This window comes from Drosophila montana, unplaced genomic scaffold (assembly GCF_035044405.1).
Source record: "Drosophila montana isolate Dmon_TW-CO22-7 unplaced genomic scaffold, ASM3504440v1 contig_3200_1, whole genome shotgun sequence".
Lineage (NCBI taxonomy): Eukaryota > Metazoa > Arthropoda > Insecta > Diptera > Drosophilidae > Drosophila > Drosophila montana.
The window spans coordinates 3359649-3376268 of NW_026998080.1; the positions used below are offsets into that span (position 1 = coordinate 3359649).

Genomic DNA, 16620 nt, shown 5'->3' on the forward strand with positions numbered 1-16620 from the left:
TCCAAAACGAAGGCGATGCTTCTGAAAGCTGCTGCCGTTGGTCAGTGTGACCACCCCCCAAAAAGCAAAAGCAAAAGCAACTCAAATAGCTCAAGCAACTTGGTGCACACGACCTCAGGATGTGCTTCATTGACTCTTATTTAGAGCACTGAGCAAATAAAAGATCAACACGAAAAGAGGCGGCAACACTTTTCACATTTACATGTGTATGTGGTGTAAGTAGATGTGGGTGGAACTACGCGTAACAGTCTGTTAATTTCAATGGCTGTTAATCAGCGTCCATACACACATACATATGTACATCGTAGTTTATATTCTCTTTTCAACATTTCAATTTTATCAACTAACAGGAGTCTGAGTCTCTGTGCAGAGACCTTCTCCACCCCCAATCCGACTGCTAGATAATCACCAAAAAAGCCGCACGGGCACTGGACTGTCTGCCAGCATTTGATAAGCTAGTCCACTGTACGGTTTATTTTCTGTTATCTGGCCCGCAGGCCCATATAAAACGTATCAGCTTTGACAATTTGTGACTCAGGGCTTGGGACAAAAAAAAAAAAAAAATTCACAATCTTCAACAACTACGCAATACCCTATATGTTCTAGAAACACACCGAATATTTACAAGAACTTAAAGAATTCGAATTAAAATATAAAAAGCCTACTTTAAATTTCTGATTTAAACCTTTTCTTTTCCAACTACACTTCATTTAATTTCATCCGAGAATGTAATTAAGTTCTATATGATTTAGTTGTTGGTTTTTATAAGAGTATTTGAAACTTTAATTTAATTATATTTTTCCATCGATTTGTTAGAGATATGTTAATTAGGTTAAGCCCACATCATGAACATTATGTACATACAAAATATAACCCTCTGTATAATCACTTTAACATATGCGCAGTAGTTTTTTACACGTACATCTCTATTTACAGAGATCTTGATTATGACGGCTCATATTACCCAACTACGATTTTTTAATAGAGAGCATGTTGTTGACCTTAACGATATGAATTGGCTTTTGGTATATATGTACATATATTTTAACGGTTTCACTATTTTATGAAACATAATATTTGTAATATAATTTAATAAATTTACTTCATCAGCGATAATACTGGATTTACGCATTGCTATTTGTGTTTGCCTTTATATGTATGTGTGCATAACCATGAGCTGGAGCCGCGACAAAGGTATGCAAAAATAGAATAGATGAGTTGGAAAAGATAAATAATAAGCGATAAGCAAGTGACAAATAGCCGTGTATCGCAGTAGGGCATTTTATAAGACTAAGTTATTTAGATAAAGAGATTAAATTACAAACATTCCGATGCAGTAATAGATAACATTTCTAAATTCAGGAAAAAAACATACTACATCTGACTTTATTTACTCCGAATTCCATTTACTTAAAGTGCAAGGCCTGTGAACAAAATACACGTGTCTTTTTAAAGTACTAAAAAGCTTCAATCGAGATTAATTGAGACTGATCAAAGCTCAATTAGAGAACTGTTAATTGTCAATTCACGGGCTTACCAACTAGATACGCATTTCAAAAGAATAATTTAATCGTTTAACGTTTAAACGTTTTCTAACTTAGCTGTAAACTCAGCATTTACATGTTCTCTCCCTCTCTTTAATGATCTGTTAGGTTTTGTACTGTTTTTACATGTGTATGTATGTACGTTTGTCAATCACCTGCAGTATTAAATCAATATATGTACATGCATACAAGCGCACACGTAGTTCTTCTGTAAAGCATTTTTCTTTGTTGTCTGCCCGCTGCTGGCATCGTCAAAAGGAAATAAAAAAAAAGCTCCAAAACGCAAAACGAATAAAGTCAAGGATACACAGCGAGAGCGCGTTAACAGTTTCTTTGTCTGCGAAGAGAAGCAGGCTGCCCAACAAAGACAGCAACCAGAAGAGAATAACCCCAGCAAAGCAAGCGACGGCGGCGACGACGTCGACGTCGAGACTAACACAGCTGATTAAGACGGCGACAACAAAAGCAAACGTGTGCTATTGCAGCGGGGGCGGGCGAACTTGGATTTGGATGGAAAGCAGCGGGGCTGCTGTTGCCGTTTGTCTGTCAAAAAAAAAAAAAAAATCCAACAAAATGAGACGCAGTGAGACGTGAATTGAAATCATTTACTCTTGTCCATATGAAGAGTAGCCCGTATATACTAGGTACATATATCTATAATCATGCTTACGTATGTACATATGTAAATATGTACATGTAGGAGTAGGTACATACATCCGTACATATGTAAGTGAAACGTTGCTATGCGATGTACATAAATACGCACGTTCAAAGCAGAAACAAGTTTTAAGCTCAACAACGCAATCTTCAAAGTTCTCTTGTGAAATTCGAATTCTAACTGCCATAAATTTCGCTCATATCTTAATGCAAATGCGTGTATGTATGTGTGTCTGTATATACATACAAAGTAATTAATTGGTATTTGTTGCATTTATTATATATTAATTGTATATATGTTAGTAGGTGTACACTGTCATACGTACATATGCAGATGAACACACATACATGTGTACATATGTATGTGTATGCGAATCCGTACGTAATTCGCACAAGGCGCAAACCCAAGTGAAATGTGCAATCAAAATGGCCGACTTACCGTTTAACAAACGAATAAATAGAAGGGCAAAGAACTTGCAAGGTTGCCACAGCTATTCAATTATTATTGTTGCTGTTTGCCAATCAATTTGTTGCTTTAATTAGACATTATTGCAGTTCAGTTGGGGTTTCACATAATAAATATTGATTTGCGCTGATTTGCTTCAGATCCGTTGCTGCTCCTGCTTCCGATAGCGACTGTTGTTATTTGCCTTCACTCCCTATACACTCACTCACATACGCACACATACAGTGACGCCGACGCTGCTGCTGTCGCTCAGCTGTGCTTTGTTGCTGCTAATGCTGCCCCCGCGCCAGCTCACAGCCGACAACGGCAAATTTTCGCACATCGATTATTTGGCTCCGTTTTTAACATTATCGTTGCATGCAACTTGGATCGAATTAAAATTTATTACACGCACACACAAACAGGTGCACAAGTCAACAAAGAGCGCTCTTTACATAATATGAAATGGACAGAGGCGAGGCCCAAGCAGCAGGCGTCGTTTTTTTTTCTTACTGCATTGCACATTCTGTTTCTCGCATTTTGCTTTCTGCTTTCCTTGAACTTATTATAGCGTATACATAATGCATACATACATGTGTATGTAAGTATGTAACTGTAAACGCAAGCAGCACTGCAAGTTTATTGGCAAACAAAACGGAAACCGAAAAATAATTAAAAGAAAAACGGCAACTGTTTTCTTAATTCTGCACTTGTCTCCCGCACTTTTGTTGCACCTTTTTTATCACCCTTACTCTTCTACTTCACTTTGTTGTCTTTTTTTGCGAAAATTGATCGTTGCTGCTAAAGCGAATGCCACAACAAATTGAACCACAACCGCTGCTGCAAGCCACGAAAACCAATATCGCTGCAACAACAACACTTTCACCGCCGTTTGGAGCGATTTTGGCTGGTGCTCTGTGCATAATTACACGCGCACGCTCACACACACACTCAAATATAACTGAAAATACAGATTGTTTATAATTCCCACATAATTGTTTATTATTTCGATATGCCTTCGTCTACCGCATACTAATACAAGTACAAACCGATTAAAATCGAAATGTATTTACAACCATAGAGCGATGACGGCGAAAAATGTGGTGGCTGAACGATATACAGATACAAAAGAAAACAGTGTTGTCCCATTATATAATATTACTCTGTAACTGATTGGGAATCACTGAAAGGAGCGCCTGTTTGAATATTTTGCAAAGATATGTTTGTTTGAAATCCCAGATAGTCGTTGGCATGACCAAAATATCTTCTATTTTGAAATGTAGTGTCAATCCACTTACAGATGCACCTTAAAAAGCTTAGCACATTTTATTTAGTAAATTAATTTCTGTTGTATTTGTATATGATCCTTAAGTTCAATAAATGAAAGTTGTTTCTTTTATAAATCTACTTATGCAACTTTTTGGTTTAAAACTGAAACACATAGATCACTAAGTCATTAGCTATAGATTGTTTAACTAAAACCCATCAGATAGAGCAATAATTAATATTTCAAATGCTACAATTAGTTTGAAAAACAAGAACAAAATACACATAGATACACATACATATATTAATATTGCATTCCCACTGGCAGCATTCCTCTAATGTTACTCTAAAGCGCTCTGATAAGATTTGTGTGTGGTGAGTATTAATGATGTTATTGACGAATAATCCCATTTATGGAAACACTTAATTTCGCTTATCCGGGCGTGAGGCTACGAGGGAAATAATACCTCATTAGATTGTTCTATGTGTGACTTGATAGCCCAATTAATTAAAAATAATTTCTGCGCACAATGAGCAATGGAACAGTTTATGGGGCTTTCTAATAAGAAACCGTCTGTTAACCATAAAAGCCAATTGGCAATCACCCGATAGGATAATGCGTTTGCAATTGTGCGCGGAATTTACATACATGAAAATTGGCGTTTTTGTACCCGTTTTGTGTGGATTACATTTACAAAATAGACAATTATACATGTGTATATTATGTAATTAAATATATATATATATTTTTCTCATAATGTATATATATAGATTTATTTATCATGTGTTTTATGTACTAAGTATATATATTGTATGAGAGATTTGTGTTTTAGAAACGTGGATCCATCTGTTTGTTTGTTTGTTTGTATGTTTTTGTTGTTTGTGTGTAAAAGACATGCTTGCACTTGAACGGTTATTTTTATTTCCCTTTTGTTATGTTTATTATTTGTGTTTCGATTTGTTCGGGTGTAATATACAATTTGGATTTCGTTGACATAGTGTGCAGCCATACACACATACATAATACGTACGTATGTATGTGTGTATAAGTATAACTATAAGTATAATGTTCTAGGTTAAATATATGCTTAAATATGATTTAGCTGGCACTAAAAAAAAAAAACCGGAATATAGCAACAGTTGTTATTCGGAAATAGCCTAAAGTTTTCACTGACTGCAAGGTGTGTGTGTTTGTTTGTATGTGTGTGTGTGTGTGTGTGTGGGTGAACGCTTTGTGGTTCTATCGACATGTTTAGACTTGATTATAATCTCAGTTATATAGTAAAATATGTATTTGCTCTCACTAATTGAAATCATAATTATATCAACACTTAATCAGCATGCACGCTTCAAGCTTGTTGAGTATGTGTATGCGTATGTGTGTGTGTGTGTGTGTGTGTGTGTGTGTGTTCGGTATATCTGTGAGCTTACCCACAGAAAATATTACAGGGTAGATACATATGTATTTATGTACATACGTCAGAGATGTTTTAGGAGCTTGATTGATTGACAATTCGTTGAGAGAAAAACACAAATTGAAACAAGAACAAAAAGAGAGAGAGAGAGAGAGAGATATCTAATAATACACATAACGCATACGAGAAACAAAATGATTAAAGGTTGTCTAGTTAACATAACAGCTTAGCATATAAAAATAAAATAATCACAATTTTACATGTTGAAGTTGAGTTTTTGAAACTCTCGCAAACTAAATACTAAAAGTTAGCTTGGGTACATTTAAGACTACGAATTTCGTGTTACAATTTCTTTTCTTTTCTTTTGTTTCATTTGTTTCGTTTCGGATCCTTAAATATCGTTATTAGAATCTTGCTTTAGTTATACACAGTTATATTGGTGTAGGCGTGTGTGTGTGTATGTGAGTGTGTGTGTGTGTGTGTGTGTTGCTGTCTTCTTGGCGCCCGCACATTCAGTAGACGCTGTCAAGCAGACCGAAGGAATACAGCATCGCGACGAGGATCAGGCTTGAGAGCATGGCAAACACACAGATGCACACAGGCCAGCATCAGTCCGTGGCAGATTTGCGCATTATCCGTCTGGCAAAGCCAATGGCCGTATCTCAGAGAATCTCACAGCAGCGACAATACCGTGGTCGGTGGCCTGTCGTCACAGCTGGCGGGGTCACGGGCGCAAAGTAAGCGTGCACCTTGATATTTGGTAGATGGTTCTAAAAAATAAACAAACACGAAGAGATTAGCAATTGGCTTCCATTCTCCAAGTGCCACGCCCACCTTCAGCTTGCGTATGGCCGCGCGTGAGATGAGCTGGCAGTCGAAGAGCTCGATGCGCTGCAGATTGTGACAGGAAACCAAATGCTCCAGCGTGCGATCCGTTATCAGCGGACAGTTGTCCAATTCCAGCACCGAGAGACTCTCCGCCGCACAGCTGCCCGTGGTCAGATGCCGTATCCCGTCGTCCGTAATCAGCTCGCAGTGCGACAGCGTCTGGAGCGAGTGATTGGAGCAAGCATTTAGTTGATTTACAATTTTTGGGGTGATCTTTGGCTGCTTACCAGCTTCTCGAGACTGGGACAGCCGGTGGCGAGATGGGCCAGCGTTAGGTCCGTTATCTGGCTGCACTCCTCCAGATCCATGCGCTCCAGGTACTTGCAGTTGCGGCCCAGCGCTTGAAAGCCAATGTCCGTAAAGTTGCGACAGCCGGACACCTCCAGTGTGTTCAGCTGCTGGTTGTGCTGCGACAGCGCCATCAGCGAGAGATCAGTTAGTTCCGCACACTTGGACACGCACAGCTTCTGCAGCTTGGGGCAGCAAGCCGCCAGCTGGCGTATGGACGAGTCGCTGATGGTCTGCGCAACAATACAAAAGTCGATTATATTCTTTTTATTATAATAAAATGTATGTTTGTCCTGACCAACTGACTAACTGTTTGACCAAAGTGGTTGCAATTTTTACTGTAGTTTTAAAATATTCCACCGGATAGGGTGGAAAATAGGTGGTAATCGCAAGTAATCAACGTTTGTAAGCCTGAGAAAACTCATTTTTAAATTGGAAAACTTGTTTTTCATCAATTATAACTTATTTTCAAATATCTAATCAATATCTAACATGAAATGTAACTATCGCAGGTGAAAAAAAAGTTCAAGGTTATATAGGAAAATTAATATTTAGTTAGTGAAAAAGGGAAAGGAAAGAAAATGTAAAGAAAAAACTTGGCAAAGCCCGCTATTATCATATCACATTTGTATAGAGAAGTGTATTTACATAAAGTCCCTTCAAGCATAATCTCTGTACAGTATTTTGTGTCTGGCTTTTCCTGTCTCAGTCAGACAAACATACAGACGCACATGACCCGTATAGGGTATAGCTGATAGTGCCTGGATCGATGGGCGTTACCTCGCAGCTGTGTAGATTTAGCACCATTAGATCGGGACAGTATTTGGCCAGGCACGTGATGGCATTGTCGTTAATCTGTTTACAACCTTTGCTGCAGAACTTGCGCAGCTTGACACAGCCGCGTGCCAGCGCCTCGACTCCATTTTCGGATACTAGATGGCACCAGGATACGTTGATCTCGAGCAGGTTCTGCGGAAAGGACAACAAATCATTTGAATTGGCAATGGAAAGCCTGAAGACTGCTTTGTTGACTTACCGGACAGCCATCCGATATATACTTGAGGCTATTGTCTGTTATGTTCGAGCAGGAGTCCAGGTTGATGGCCGTCAGCTTGCTGCAGTATCTGCTTATGTCTGTGACCGAGTTATCTGTGATCTTCTTGCACTCCGACAGATCCAGGTGTTCGATGTTGTGGCAGTGATTCGCTAGAGTTCTGCAAATAAAATTGATCAATTACAAGATATCTTTTTAAATACCCCCAATAAATATTCATAATATAAAATGGACTATACCAACATTTTTAGTGTTTTTTAAGTTAGTGAAGATTGAAAATGTCTGCTGAGAAATGCGAAATTTAGATTTAAGTTAAAGTGTAGAAGTTCTCTGTATGCAGGAATCAAGGTATAAGTGAAAGTAATTGTCAGGGTAATACCCTGTAACTAAAGCTGGCAGCGTGCCTTATTCCTTCCTCTTCTAAGTGATAATTAAATATCTATATTTCTTACATATTATTTCCTACATATTAAATTCTCTCTTTGCCTTCTCGAAGCTCAAATTTAGCGTTACAGGGCATACAAAGTTCGAGGTAAATATGATTGATTGAAGCTTGAAACACTTGCGTATTAAAGTATATTGAATGATATTATTTTAAGCCATTGGCTGCAACTTACTTGATGGACTGATCTCCCACCGATTGACAACCACGTAGCGAAAGCGACTTGAGGAAGCCGCCGCATCGTTGCGATATATTCTCAATTACCGGACCCTGTCGGGCATATATATAGATATATGTATATATATAAATAATATATGCAAGAATAATGTTGAATGTAACTGATAAATACACACCTCAATATCACGTTGGAAATCGAACAAATTGATTTTCTGCCAGCTGGAACCGTCCAGGGCGAGCACATTCCAATATTTGCACACCTGCAATGCACGGCAATTAATTGAGTTTTATCAAAATGCTTGTAGGACAATAGGAGAGTGGCAGAGAGGGAGAGTAACAGGTGCGGTACATACCTGAGCACAGCGGCATAGCGAGACGACATCCAGGTAGGAGAAAACGCGCAGCAGTACCTCCTTTGGCAGTTGTTTGATTAGCTCATCGTCCAGTTCGGTGGCGCCTAGGAATGTTTGCTGCGAATGCGAAATGCGACACAATCAGCAAATGGATACGCACACACACAATCGTTAAATATATGTATATACATATATGTGTGGAGTGATTTTTTAAAATAGAAATTTGATGGGTTTGCTGTGCCAAAACAAAACAATTGACTCCGATCTTAATTGAGTCTGTCCCAAAAATGCTCCAAAAACAAAAAAGAACAAATTAATTTATGAACAATGCTCGAGACGAAGAGAGAGACAGAAAGAGAGAAAGAGGGTGAGAGAGAGAGAGAGAGAGAGAGCGAACACAACAAAGATATATGCAAGGCTGGGGGCGAGGGCGAGGCGTGGGCAATGTACAAAATGGTAGCCTTGATGAATGACCGCTGAGAGATGCCATATCGAGTGGAAACGATAATCAAAGCCAGATTTTTTTGTTTTACTGTTTTTTTGTTTTGTTTTCGTGTTTTGTCTTACGGGCTCGTCCTGCTCCCCGTCGAGCTGCATTTGTATTTGTGTGCGCTGCTGCTGTTGCGCTGCATTGCTGTTGCTGTTGCTGTTGGTGTTGGTGGCCACCGTACGCTGGTTGCTGCTCTGCTGCTGCTCCACAACGCATACCTCGTCGGCGGCTGGCGAAATCGAGGACGCGCTGGAGGAAGAGTAGCTGGCGCTGGCGGCGCTGCCGCTGCCGCTGCCATTGCCACTGCCGCTGCTGGCTGCCATTATGCTGGCGACGGGCGCAGCGCTGCCAAAGGTTGCTGTGCGCCAAATGCTGCTGCAGATGCCGCTGATTAGGTTTGTGCTGTGATTATTATTGTTGTTCGCATAGTTGTTGTTGCTGCTCAGTTGTAAGCTCAGATTTCGATTGGCATTCGCATTGTTGTTGTTCTCGCCGCTGTCGCCAAGCAGGTCCGCAGCTGACGCCGGCGTTGACGCGCTCACGCTAGTACTGTTAGTGGCCGTTGTGCTGGTGCCGCTGCTGCTGAAGCTACCGCTGCCGCTGATGCTGCTGCTGCCACTGGGCGGACACAGCAGCTCAATGCTGCCTGCAGCGCCTGCGCTGCTACCGCCGCCGCCGCCGCCACCGCCATCGTCGGCGCTTCCTCTGCCGCTGCCCACATTGGGCGCAGCGCTAATCCCACTGCGCGCAAACATCAAGCGTTGTCGTCCGCAAGCTCTTCAAGTGTGCGAGCAGGCGCTCGGCAGCGTCGCTTAAGTCTTGCTTTCGCCTGTTGTGCAGTTGTTGTTTTCAACAGCTTCAACTCTTTACAGCTAGCTCTCTCTCGCTCACTCCTGCAGAGAGACGAGTTCCGTTGCTCGCGGTCGTTTGCGTGTCTTCGTGTGAATGCACGATTAAATTATTCACAAATTGCGTATTTTGGTACGTCGCGTCACGTACCTCTCCTCTCTCGCTTGTGTTTTTTTTTACTGCTGCTTAATAACAAAACAAACCATAAATGTATGGATAAGAGACTGCGGCGAGCTCTCTTCAAATAAGAGCGTTAATTAATTGTGAATATCGCTGTCGCTGCTAAACGCTTCTCTTATCGTGTTTTGCAACTGCAGTTTTTGTTGTTCTGTTTTTGTTGTTTTTTGTTTATTTTTTTGCTTTGCACCAGGAACTTGGCTGTTAAATCGCTTTATTTTTGTCGTTTCTCTCGATTTCTGCTTTGGCTTTTGCTTTATAGCTGCTCGTGGCGCGCACGTGAGAAATAGAACAACAGAAATACATATTAAAATACATTAAAGTGTTACCCAAGGTTGACGGCGTGATAATCCAAATGGATTTCTCTATAATGTAATATATGTATATGTATGTGCATACACAATTTTTATACACAATTTGCCATCAACTGAACAGATACGACGGGCAACAGATCTTTCGCACATAATTGAAATATGCGCGCCCCAACTCGCACGCTTTGCGTTGTGCCTCTGACTGAGACCCAAAACTGACGACCAGTCAATGACCATGTCAGCCCCCTACCCTCCCCTCCCCCGCCTACCACTCTTACCGATTATATATGTATATGTACATATTTAAAATATATGGCATTCAGCTTAAATGAAAAATCATCAAAGCCAATTTAAAAAGGCAATCATCGATCGAGCCCAAAGAATACAGTATCAAAATGACAAACCAGCTGATTGGAACTTGACGATCACGGCTCAATAACTGACAGAAGCCAGCGAGAAGCCAGATGTCATCCAAGAATCCATGCCATGTCCTAAATACTCATGCATAAGTATAAGCCGACTAAGAATTAAAAGATATAGTTGATTAATACCTAGGAAATGTCTGCAAATCAAATTATACGTTCAATCAAATGTACATATATATGTGTAAAGAAGAAGGAATAATAAGAACAATAAATCAATTCATTTACAATAAAAGCTTTTATTTTATCTACATTTCAACGAGCAAATTGTTGAATTTCTCCTATGTTTAATTAACAAATCATACACATACGTGCACGTGCACTACATATGCACATATGTACATACATAGTATACATATGTATGTACATCTGTAAAAAACATTTATGCATATTAAGCATCAATAAAGCTGCCAACTGTCACATTGAAGATCTAAAAACTGCTGATTGGAGGAGCATGCGATGAGCGGCAAGGCTTTTGAATTAAATTGACATTTATTTAAATACATATGTACATATGTATGTATGTGTATGTACTCGTCTATGTACGCGACACATGCTGTATGATGGCACACAGAATACAGCCTTGATATAAATAAACAGACTCTTATATGGGTGAGAAATATGAATACAGGTATTGCCCATTTTACGCCAAATTGAGCACAACTCTTAAAACTGTTTATGCATATGCTTACTGAGAATGAAACCATATTTATATGTATGTGTATGTAAATGTTGCTATGCAGTTAAATGAAAAGTAAGCACAATGGAAGTGCTTCACTCAATCAGCGTTCATTTATCAACACTCGAGCTGAGAATTTAACTGGGGGCGAGACAGCGAGAGGGAGAGTGGGAGAGAGGGACAACAACAGTTGTTATACACGCAACAGCTCGGTACGAATTCATTTCATATCCGAATTCCTTTTTTCCAAGTTCTTATTCATCCAAACTAAACTAAACTAAACTAAATAGCTTCAATTCATTTCGCTTTATTAGGTGCACACTTTTCACTTGGCACAATGAGATGCGACGGTCACACAGATTGCAGAAAATTAGATTCGTTTAACGAGGATGGTTTCAGAAGTACTCGAAACCACAATAATTTTTAGCTAAAGCAAGCAAATTAATTAAAATAAACTGAAAAACTGAAACTAAAATCAAGTTTAAAACAAATCAATTTGCGAGCGATTGTCCCTGAGGTTGATTTAGTAATAATATATAATAATAATTTGGCTGAATTCGAGCATCGCAGAAAATATCTTTATAAACTTAAGACTCAGGAATTGATTTTACTATTTTCTCCAATCAAAAGGATTAGAAAAAATAAATTTTGATACCCTCCACAAATATATGAATATCACAATACATAATGGGGCTTTAAAAAAATAATTATTCTACATAATAGTTAGAGCACATACATAAACACTGCAACATTTGAAACTGCCCTCGCATGAGCGCATTTATATTTGTCGTGCAGCTCGTGGCGTATGTTTCGTGCACAAAAATGTATGCATGTTTGTATGTACGTACATATGTACATACATATATATAATACGTGATTGCGTACATGTTAACGCCTGGATTTGTTGGGCACGTAAAGCTGAAGTCCATCCAAAAAAGCTCTACGAACAGCTGAGAGGCGTGGTGTCCAAAACCCATTGGAATTGTAAACGCAATTGAGGTGCAAAAAGCGAACAAGCGGGACAGGTAGGTGCAAGAGAGATAAGGAGAAAAGTATTGAGAGCGCGAGGGCAAGTGTGCGAGTGTGTGTGTGTGTGTGTGTTTGTGATCGTCTTTTAAAGTAAACAACATTTAATGTACAATGTAGTTTTCATACGACCTCGACGAATGTAATGGCCAGAGGAAAAACTAAATACACTTCTGTATGTATGTACATTCGAGTGCTGGCATTAGTAGGAAAGTATCTATATGTATGTAAATATGTAAGGCGCACTGGATTTATATAAGCCATGGCCAAATCAAACAGCCCAATCCGCCAGCAAGTCAGCTGTGTGTTAACTGTCAAGTGAGACGCTCGCTGTTGCTATTGCACTGATAGGCAGCCCCTAACTGTATATATGTACATATGCATGTACTATATACATACATGCAAAGTGATGCATGTAGAAAGCATATGACAGTCATTATATGGACCCTAGAAGGCCACAAGGTCAACGAAAAGTGGGTCAGCTGTGTGCATATCTGTGCTACACATGCTGGTCTGTATGTATGTACGTGCGTGTGTATGTATGTATATATATATGTGCCTATGCATGTACCTATAAGAATTATGCGAGCACACAAAAAACAATCAAAAGCGAAACGCAATAAAAACAATGAGAAAGAATAAAGCCTTATCACCATACCCAGCTACATACATACATACATACGTACATGCATACATATGTACATTACAAAAGCATAACAATTTCCCATTTGCAGCAGTCTTCGCTTCCAACTACCATTTGAGCGCAAAACAGACAGCGATAAAGAGCAGAGAACAGCTGACGACACAAAAAAAAAAAAAACCACCAACTATTTTCAAGCAAAGCACGAAAAAAAATCAACAAAGTCGCTGTAATAAACTGAAATGTGCACAAACGCCAAAGAGTCACACACACACTCACACGCATACACGCACGCACTTAGATTCAAGTTATTTGCATGTCCAGTTAATAGTTAAGGAACCAAAAAAATAAAAACACAATAAATAAGTAAATAACAAAAAACTGCGCGTACCATTGGTTTATTTTATTTTACTGCTAATTTCCTTATTTTTAGCTGTGCGACGTTTTACATAGTACGCGCACTTTTCACTTTTCACCAATAGAATCGCATAGATTTTTACGCAAATAATATGTTTTAATGTGGCTGCACTGGAAAAACCAAATTCACACAACCAAAGTAAATGCAGACACGCGAGACAATGACGACCGCAACGAGGAAATCGTCGACATGGATAACAACGGAGCGCAGAATGGTAACTGAGCGAGCAAACAGCTGAAGCTCAAATGCGCTGCGCTCGGGCTTCGAAAATGCATGTGGGGTCACACTGACACACACAAGTCAATTTACACACACATATACACATACAGAAAGATACCAGAGAGCGCGCGCCAGTTGCGTGCGCGGGGGCGTCGTTTGGGGCGGTGCAATGCACCCACAAAAATAACAACACGAAAGTCTCAATGAGAGCATACCATATGTATGAATGAGTATGTATGCATGTGTCAGCCGAAGATAGAGCGAGAGTGAGAGAGCGCAAGCGTTTGACAAACAAAAACAAATGTCGGCATGGAACCAACTAAATTCCACTGCTGCGTTTAAAGCGCCATCAACACCAACACCATCAATCGCTCTATATCTGCATATGCATTCACTTTTTAACTGCATGCACAGCGCTGCCAGACAGTTGCACTTTCATGTCAGCTGTTTTTGCAATGAAAAGCCCTGCGGTCAATGTTTGCATTTATAATTATTGCTGTTAACTTGTTTTCAGCACCAGCCAGACGCAAACTAACTGTAAATGAACACACACACAACCACACACACACACACATACATTTGTTCCTAATCTATTTTAGACAGCTGAGAGCGATAGCCACAACGCAAATCAAAATCAGCCGCCTTCCCCTCGACAATTAGCATGGGTTTGGCAACTACGAGAGAGTGAGTTGCGGGCTGGGGACTGCTGCACTCAGGCTCCAATTGGGCGACTTGCGCTGACTCAAAACCCACTCTTACCCTAGCATATTTACTTATGTATGTATGTACGTACGTTTGTACGTGTGTATGTCTAGAAGTGGTTATTTACATTGAAGACTTCAAACGCAAGAGGTTCCCGACACTGGTCATTAACGGCGTGCAGACTGGGTGGGCACCAGCAGAAACAGCAGCAGCAGGGTCGTCGCCAACATCATTGGCAACGAGTTTATTGCACTTTAGCTAAAGTCACTGTTAACTTGTGTAAAAAGACAAACAGAGACACAAGTTCGGGGTTGGGTAGCAGACACTTACACTTTTAGGAGCGGTTCGGGCTTGGGAGCAACAGCTCGCAGCGCCAACAAAGGCAACCTTTTTGTTCTGACAAAGAACCAACTTCGCTATAAAAATATAAAGAAATCAGAAAAGGAAATACATGTGTACATCCATGCGAGTGCACGTGAGTGTGTGTGAGTGCATAGCACAACTGCAACCGTATAGCGGGGGCAAGCCGAGCAAAGGGCGGCAATCTTGTTTGACTGACTGTCTGGAGTTTGGGTGTGTGTGTGTGAGTGTGTGCATGTCTGCGACTGTGTGGGTGACTGTTTTGGCTGATGCGCGCAAACAAAAGAGCAACAACTATGTACACACACACATACAACACGCACACACACTTAAATATTTTTGAGTGAAATGGCCAATGAGAGACGAGGAAGCTGTTTATTGTTGGATTTTGGCTTTTATTGCTCTGATTGTTGACGGCACTGCGCTTAAATTGCATTCCCAGCCAGCCAGTTGGGCAGACCAGACAAAGTAAAGGAAGCGCTGGATTCTCACACTTCCAATACAAGATTAGTCTACACCCACATGTGAATAAACAAAGTTCTGTTTTCGTTGCGTTTTATGACGAGGTTCGCGTGAATGGCGCAATATACATACATATATTTCCTTGCATATAATTTGTTCATAAGTTACATCTACTTACATCGATTCGATGATTGCGATGGTTCGAATTGGTCATTTTATGCGCCGCGAATTGCTGTCGTTGCCCTCTTTCTTTCTCTCTCTCTATCTGTGCGGAGATATTTTTCTTTGTTGGCCGGCCGTTACGGCGTCCCCTTCCCACGCGTACAACAGCACACGCTCTTTGGTGTCTGCTTGTGTATATGTGTGGGTAAGCAGGAAATTATGCGACGCACTGCGGCTGCTGCCCTGTTTGTTGTTGTTGCTGCTGCTGCTGCTGCTGCTGTTGTTGTTGTTGTTGTACCAATTGGTAGTTAATGCACTGGAGTTCTTTGTTCTTATGCGATCTTGTTGCTGCTGCCGCTGTCGCGTCGTTATAATTATACATTATAACAATCTGAAACTGTATATAACCCGACTGGTTCTTAATGCGTAAATAACTTTTTCCCTGTCGAGCATTTTCATTCGTATTTTTTTCGATCGTTATTTGCAGTTATTTTTATACGCATTACACTTGCTTAACGAACACAAACATACTCAACAATTATATATTCGTTTTTTATCTCTTTGAACTGCGATTTCGCTATGCGATTGCAACATTTCAATGAAATTTTGCAATTATATTAAATGCGTTGTTTTACCACTCTTTACACGTCTCGTTCTAACTTTGCTCTGTTTATGTTTATTTTTCTTGTGAAAATTTCGAGATAGCCATAATTAACGATGAATACGATGAATCGATGCATGTCAGCTGTGTTTTGCTTCTGTACATCTCTATTGGCGACTTGCAATATGCGATAAGCCACAAACAGCAAGGTCAGCTGTAAAGTACCAGGATATGTTATTTAACAGCAATATGCGCTAATCGCTGCAATCCATTTTTTATGTAATTTGTTAAGCTATTGTTTATTGTAAATAAACATTGTGCAGTAAATTGAAGACGACACTTTACTTTTTATGTCATCTTGATAATAATTGCATTGGCATTGTTACGAATCGATACATCGCTGCTTTATTTTATTACATCATTAGTTACTGTATTTTCTATTTAACAAAACAAATTAATCAAATACGGGAACATGCATCTTGTAATTTCTCAGCTGTTCACAATAAAGGCTAAAGCTTCCTTGGCAAACAATTCAATTCGAGAGCTCTGTTTAAAAAAATCTGCAATAAGCGA

General features: G+C 39.9%; 1 protein-coding gene across 3 annotated transcripts; it reads right to left on the minus strand.

Moving 5' to 3' along the window:
• Nucleotides 1–2953: 2953 nt before the first annotated feature.
• LOC135432239 (F-box/LRR-repeat protein 20) lies at nucleotides 2954–16127 on the minus strand. Of its 3 annotated transcripts, none has more exons than XM_064687810.1 (9): nucleotides 15463–16127; nucleotides 8530–8646; nucleotides 8353–8436; nucleotides 8175–8269; nucleotides 7540–7717; nucleotides 7284–7472; nucleotides 6443–6736; nucleotides 6162–6374; nucleotides 2954–6097 (listed from the first exon to the last, which is right to left on the minus strand). In XM_064687810.1, exons 1-9 carry the CDS (start codon nucleotides 15496–15498, stop codon nucleotides 5990–5992), a joined length of 1314 nt encoding a protein of 437 aa, XP_064543880.1. In that variant the 5' UTR covers nucleotides 15499–16127; the 3' UTR covers nucleotides 2954–5989. The 3 variants fall into 3 exon arrangements, with proteins under 3 accessions (XP_064543880.1, XP_064543881.1, XP_064543879.1); XM_064687811.1 differs by lacking the exon at nucleotides 15463–16127 and adding an exon at nucleotides 13515–13714; XM_064687809.1 differs by lacking the exon at nucleotides 15463–16127 and adding an exon at nucleotides 9097–9974.
• Nucleotides 16128–16620: the final 493 nt, after the last annotated feature.

Bases quoted from the DNA above. Each gene is read 5' to 3' on its own strand.
- LOC135432239 (XM_064687809.1), bottom strand. From the start codon at position 9,774: ATGTTTGCGCGCAGTGGGATTAGCGCTGCGCCCAATGTGGGCAGCGGC. The intron at 8,647-9,096 runs GTAAGACAAAAC...TCGCATTCGCAG, and splicing joins ACGGGGAGCAGGACGAGCCC to CAAACATTCCTAGGCGCCAC. The intron at 6,098-6,161 runs GTGGGCGTGGCA...TTTATTTTTTAG, and splicing joins CGGCCATACGCAAGCTGAAG to AACCATCTACCAAATATCAA.